Source organism: Prionailurus bengalensis, chromosome D1 (genome assembly GCF_016509475.1).
Source record: "Prionailurus bengalensis isolate Pbe53 chromosome D1, Fcat_Pben_1.1_paternal_pri, whole genome shotgun sequence".
Taxonomy (NCBI): Eukaryota; Metazoa; Chordata; class Mammalia; order Carnivora; family Felidae; genus Prionailurus; species Prionailurus bengalensis.
The window spans coordinates 85,100,172-85,107,418 of NC_057346.1; the positions used below are offsets into that span (position 1 = coordinate 85,100,172).

Sequence of the window (7,247 nt, forward strand, 5' to 3'; positions counted from 1 at the left end):
GGAGAAATGAATCAGCAGAACATTTACAGAATTACAAGTAAAGCATAAATTAAAGAATAACATTTGAGATTAGAGGATCTGGACGTGGGAGGTAAAGACAAATACAATTTATACTTTAGATAGGAGTCAGATCATGAAAGACTTTCCATTTGTTTGTTTCTTCCCTTACAGCTTTCAAGCTGCTCTGAGAGTAATTTATTAATCATATCTTTTTGATGCACCCTCTCAACAGGGCTAAAACAATACTTGGAAAGGATTCTGATTTCCCTGAGTTAAAGATACAAAAGAAAAACCTAGAGTCACATTTAATTTGACAAGGTAAAGGAGTGGGTGTGCTACTATATCAAATTTAATTTGTACAAAATCATAATCTCTGGTAACATTATTTTTCCTGATCTACTGCGTTTAGACTACTTTAGTAAGGCTTGATCTCCCTGTCTACCTAAACACTGATTCACTTACAGCAAGCTTCAGGGTAACATTGGTCTTATTAATACCCAACAAATCCACAAGGTGTTAGTTGCACATGATTTTGTATAAAAGGTGAACTCAGATGACTCAGTCTACAGCTTTCACCAGACTAGGCAGCCAACCAAAGGTGAGTCTTGACATCTATAGTTATCAAGTGGTGATGGTTACTTTTAAAATCGTAGGTTTTCCAGGATCTGGAGAACAAATCAAGACCTTTTCAACTACTATTGTGTAGACAATTTGTGCTTGTCAACTTGATTCTTAAATATGGTTAATATGCTGTAGTCACTCTTAGCAACCAATTGAACTTTACACAGACCAATTCACCTGGCTTCTTAAAATAGTCTTATTTTAAACAAAGGTGAGCAAAAGCAAATGATGATATTTATGAGATGCTAAAAATGATGAGCTAATTTTATAGTATAGAATTTCTTTTTTCTTTTTAAACGAAAATAGTCTTTAAAACGGTAATGAATGGACAAATATGACAATCACAAATTACCATCCTCAGAATAATCACTTAAATACTCTAATCTTTATATTATTGCTCTGCTTAAATCATTATATTGGAGTTTTGACCTGCAATATGGGTTTACTTTGACAAAAAAAGGAAAAAAAAAAAACAAGAAGGAGTATAAGAGGAAATGTTTGTTCAAGAAACAAGGAAGGAAAGAAAAAGGAAGGAAAAAATTGCTGAAGCAAAATGTGACTGGGGAGGATGGGAAGATCAATTATTTTTGGTTTGGCCAACTTACATAATGATTATAATTATTTGGTTTTTTGTTTGTTTGTTTCTCATAGTCTTAACTGTTTGCTTTACAGACCAGGATGAAGTCAGTCCAGTTTTGCTTCCTTTTCTGTTGCTGGAGAGTAATCTGCTGCAAGAGCTGTGAGCTGACAAACATCACCATCACAGTGGAGAAAGAGGAATGTCGCTTCTGCATAAGCATCAATGCCACTTGGTGTGCAGGCTACTGCTACACCCGGGTAGGAACTTTGCTTTGCTGGAAGTGAGGGTGGTAAGGGTCTATACAAGGCTGGCTTCATTAATTCTCACTTTATGAATATTTTAGCTTTTCAAAATAATAGCCATGAGTCCTTTAGCCAATACTGCCTGTGTTATGATTGCGGTTAATTGCCATGATATGAGTTAGATGTTTGGGATTGGATTTGATTAGGATAAATCTAGGGAAGCCTCAGATTTGATCTGATCAACTTGGAAATATGCCAATTCTTCATTTCCAAAAACAAAAAAAAAGTAGTGCTATGGTAGATTTTACATATAGAGAGATAAACATGTAAACATACATATATTTAATAATAGATCTAAAATATTCCCAAAAAGCCATTTTCTGTAATTGAAGCCATATCGTTGCAACAGAGATAGTATCAAAATATGTTTCTATACCACATAAAAAACATAAACAGCCATATTTTTTACAGTTATTTATTTGAGAAAGAGAGAGAGAGAGAGATACAGCATGACTGGGGGAGGGACAGACAAGAGGGAGACAGAATGCCAAGCAGGCTCTGCACTGTCAGCATGGAGCCCAACATGGGCTTAAACTGGTGAACCATGAGATCATGACCTGATCAAGAACAGACTGAGGCACCCAGGTGCCCCACAAACAGCCATATTATAAAAACTGCCTTATTGGTCTACCTGATTAGAAATGGCAGCAAGTAGCCTGAGAACACAGTCAATGCATACAGACTATTAGAACCAAAATGAATCAGCAATCCTACTCACTTCTTCATGTCTTTGAGAAAAACAAAGCACAGAAGCATTAAAGCACTAGTTTGTATTCACTCAGCTTCTTTGCATTAACTCAAGTAAAGAGTTTCTACTTTGTTTACTTTGTTCTCCCATAATACCTGGTTATCTATGCAAAATTTCATTCTATAGACTGAAACTGAAAATAACTTTTTAATGAAATATATTTATTGGGCAGTAAATGAGTTTGATCAATAGACCTGGTAGCATGATATTGAAACAAATTAAGCAGCACTGCAAATTTCCTCTCGTGATGCAAACAATTTTTCTAGAAACTATTAGAACAAACCTATTCTGCCTGGATTAAAAGTTCTCATATGCAGGAGCAACTGGGTGGTTCAGTCGGCTGAGCATCTGACTCATGATCTTGGCTCAGGTCATGATCTCACTTTGGGATCAAGCCCCACCTCGGGCTGGGCTCTGTGCTGACAGGGCGAAACCTGCTTGGGATTCTCTCTCTACCTCTCCCCCATTTCATAGTCTGTCTCTCTCTCTCTCTCTCTCTCAAATTAATAAATAAACTTTAAAAAAATGTTTTCATATGCAAACTGTGTATGCTTTGAAACTGAAAGCCCTGCGAAACATACAACATTTAAGGGAGGGAAATGTCTACAAAGCAGTAAAATATGTAAAATTTTCCATGAGCTTTCATTGTCATGTTAAGCTAAGCATTAACATTTCCTATTATGTCTTTTTTGGCCTTTTATAAACACCAAGGGACAATGTATTTGGAAACATTTTCTGAGAAATTAAACTTCAGTATTTTATGGTTCAAGTTGTCATTAATACAGCTTTTGACTAAGTACAAAAATCAACTTAAAATTTCTGTTATATTTCACTTTTCATCTTTTTCTATATTGAAATTTAAAATTTCTCTACAGTTTGAGAAATATTTAAGATTTGATATTGACATAAGGAGTAGGAAAAGGAATGACTTATCTTTTCTGTATGATTTCCAGAACCAGGAAATAGGATATTTATAAGATCATATTTCCTTGGTTAGGAATTCCTTAAGTGAGCTTTAATGGGTAAAAGTTAGAACAAGCAATATTAAGTTTCCATCTCATTTTGATTATGCTACATAGAAACTTCCAGCATATTTTAACCTAATCCTCTCCTTTCTAAACTCCTCAGGATCTAGTGTACAAGGACCCAGCCAGGCCCAACAACCAGAAAACATGTACCTTCAAAGAGCTGGTGTACGAGACAGTGAAAGTGCCCGGCTGTGCTCACCAGGCAGATTCCCTGTATACATATCCAGTAGCCACTGAATGTCACTGTGGCAAGTGTGATAGTGACAGTACTGACTGCACCGTACAAGGCCTGGGGCCCAGCTACTGCTCCTTCAGTGAAATGAAAGAATAAAGAGCAATGGACATTTCAGGTGACCTATCCTTGTCCTAAAGGACCAAAATATCCAAGAAGTCTGTGTGTGTCCATATGCCCAGGCTGCAAACCACTGTGGACCAGGGGATCATTAGACCCCTGATCCCTGTTCTCCAGGCAGAGGAGGTCCAGGAATTAAGAATACTGGGGCCAGGAGCCTGTCACCACTCAACCCTGTCTGTATACCTGGTTCCATAAATTTTATTCAGTCTTAACTTATAGACATGTGGGTGCTTTCCTATTTAATAGCCTTAGAAATCCTCTCAGGCAACCCCTTTCCTTAAAAGGAAGGGATTTTAGGCCCAAAGGGCAGAAATAAGATGGGAATGGATCAGAGTACTAAAGGCGGCCTTCTAGACATTTAAGCCCTCAAAAGCAGGGCCAGCATCTTCATGATTATAGTCTCAATGCCTAGCACCATGCCTGAAATTTAGTAAGAAATTCAACAATGGCTTCCTTAAGGAAAGTAAGATCTGAAAGGTAGGGATAGGAAACACTAAAAGAGCATGTTTGACTCTGGCTGATGAGATTGCCTTCAGCAATGCCAATCAGTCCATGAAAGTGGGGGCATTAACCTCACCTCACCTCTCCTTCTCTGTCACATCGTACTAAGATACGATGCATCTTGCATGAATTGCTTAGTGTATATGGGGGTTACCAGAGCTCAGGATTTCTAACTATTACTACCAAACCCTTCAGTTAAAGGGCAAAAGCAAGAAATGTTAATGAGGGCCTGGGAAAATTAGCCCGTATCTATTTCATCATTTAAACAAATTGAACAAATATTGTCAGGCTCCTGCAAAATTCCCTTTGAGAAGTAGAAAAAAAAACTACATCACCCTGCGCTCCAGGCTAGGATCCACTCCTTTGAAGAGACGTGGATTTGAAAGTAGATTGGAAAGCAATTTTGTCAACTTAGTAAGTACATTTATCCTATCTACAAACACATTTGTGTAAAAAAATATCTTTTTTAGAAAGAGTTAGCTAGGAGGAAAAAGAAAAACTACCTGTTTTCTAGAATCCTCTGTATGTCAATCTTTTCTTCTGTCTATCCATGTTCTCCCATATCTGTTTCTTTCAAGAGGATAAATATTAAAACTATTTCATGAGTTGATTTCTTTTCAAGGTGTTACCTCTCTTAGTCATGGAGTTATTTCATACTTATATTGTTTAATTTATTTAAATCTTATTTTTTTAATAAAGATGCTAGCCACAGAGTCTTAGATTTAGATTTTTTCATGTATAAGCAAATGACTAAAATATGTCTTATCTTTATAATATTAGTAGAAAGAATATTAAAAAATAATTCCTAGTTCTTCTGTAATATTTAATTGTCCTCACCTTTGAAAACATTAAAATTAATTTTGTTGCATTTCTAGAAGTGTTTACTTAAATTTCCTATCATTTTTTGAACTCAGTTTCTGATGGAGTGGGGGGGGCGGGCAGTGGGAGACAAAGAATCACAGAGTGGGTGGGGACATTAGAGATTTTCTAGTTCATTTTTGAATTTTTGAAATGGAAAAACTGAAGTCTAAGGATATTAATTGACCCACCCAAGATCACAAAGACAGTTCATGGCAGAACCAGGATTAGAACTCTGGCATCTTAGGGGCCTGGGTGGCTCTGCTGGTTGAACATCCAATTCTTGATTTTGGCTCAGGTCATGATCTCAGGGTTGCAGGATCAAGCTCCACATCAGGCTCGACACTGAGCATGGATCCTGCCTGAGATTCTCTCTCTCTCTCTCTCTCTCTCTCTCTCTCTCTCTCTCTCTCTCTCACACACACACACACACACACACACACACACCTCCCCGCCTTGCACATGCACAAACACTGTCTCTATGTCTCTAAAACAAAAATTAAAAAGAAAAAAAAAGGAGCCCTGGCCTCCTAGCTCTTAGCCAGCTCTCCTATGACTACTCCACCATATTAAGAAGTCATTTTGACAAAGATTGAAGCAAAATTGTATGTATTGATAATCAAGCTATGCCCATTCAAATCTGGTACTGATCGTGGCTTATTTATATTCTCTACAATATTGTGACACACTGAAATTAGGACTTATTAAGCAAAGTTGAATAAGAGCTTTAAATTATAACAATGTTTTCCTTCTCGCTATACTTTTAGAAATCAAAATAATTGCCTTCCTGTTAGAGACAGTACAGGGCAATGGCTCCAGAGTTAACTTGTCTTAATCACCTTGTCCAGATGTAGCATCTTAAACAAGTTACTTAAATTCTCTGGATCTCTTTTTCCTCAGCTGTAAAATGAGGATAATAATATTTACCTCAGAGGGTTATACAGATGATTAAATGGGAAAACACATGTAAAGGGCTTAGGACAGTGCCTGGCACACAGCATTCCCCAATAAATACCAGATGTTATGCTTTAAAAGATATGATGTGTCAAGATGGTAAGTCAGACCTAAGTAAAGCAACATAGCTTAGGTTCTTTCTAGTAATATTAGGCAAGCTATTTAACTACTCCGGGCATCACTTTCCTCACTTTAAAATGGAGTAAAGATGGTAACTATGCCACAGGGTTGCTGTAAAGATTAAAAAAGATAATGAATGTGAGGTGCTTTAGGAGTCCATCAGAAGGACTATAATCTTGATGTAGAGAGATCTCTACAACTTAGCTTAGAACATCAAGGTCAAAATGCTAGGAAGGAGCAACATTTTCCACCTGAGACACCCCCATGCCAAACTGAAGTACAATCCTTTATGAAGCAGCAAGAAAGAACATTTGTGAGCTCTCCAAGTGCTTGAGAGCCTAACCCCATGGACCACTATTTTAGTTGAAGCCATATTATCTCTCCTTAGCATTATAGCAAGGGTCTTTCTACCTCTGAGAAGTCCTCATGGCTCAACTCCTCACAAATCACAACTTTGATCATGTCTAATAATGAATGGGATTCCTCTTTCTTTTCAAAATAAAATCTTTTTTTAATTTTTTTTTCAACGTTTTTTTATTTATTTTTTTGGGGGGGACAGAGAGAGACAGAGCATGAACAGGGGAGGGGCAGAGAGAGAGGGAGACACAGAATTGGAAACAGGCTCCAGGCTCCGAGCCATCAGCCCAGAGCCTGACGCGGGGCTCGAACTCACGGACCGCGAGATCGTGACCTGGCTGAAGTCGGACGCTTAACCGACTGCGCCACCCAGGCGCCCCTCAAAATAAAATCTTAATATTTAGCTGACACATGAGGCTCATCATGGTCTGACCTATGACTACCTCTCAACTTCCTATCTCCCCATTCCCTCATTCCCAAGAGGCTGCTATACCTGAGACCATCTACGAGGGTTGAGGGATGATTTTGTATCTTCCACCGTGGAATGCTTTAACCAGAATACCATGCCTTTCCTCCCATGAGAGATTTTGCCGACTATCGTAGAATTCAGTAGTGCTGACTTACTGACCAGTTTAAGTGATTAAAAATGTGGTACCAGTATACAAGATTAATAAATACTAAGTTCACAATAGCGAGGAAGGATAAAGATGAATGGAACTGGAGGAAAGTACTTAAGGAACCTCAAACTAGATTTACAATGTTTATATCTTAACATAAATCAAAGTCACAAATATGGTATAATGTTAACATATATATAATCTGG

General features: G+C 37.7%; 1 protein-coding gene across 1 annotated transcript; it reads left to right on the forward strand.

Moving 5' to 3' along the window:
* The first annotated feature begins 1,024 nt into the window (after positions 1 to 1,024).
* On the forward strand, positions 1,025 to 3,610 carry FSHB (follicle stimulating hormone subunit beta). Its single transcript, XM_043580855.1, has 2 exons — positions 1,025 to 1,458; positions 3,380 to 3,610. Exons 1-2 carry the CDS (start codon positions 1,300 to 1,302, stop codon positions 3,608 to 3,610), a joined length of 390 nt encoding a protein of 129 aa, XP_043436790.1. The 5' UTR covers positions 1,025 to 1,299.
* The last annotated feature ends 3,637 nt before the right edge of the window (positions 3,611 to 7,247 follow it).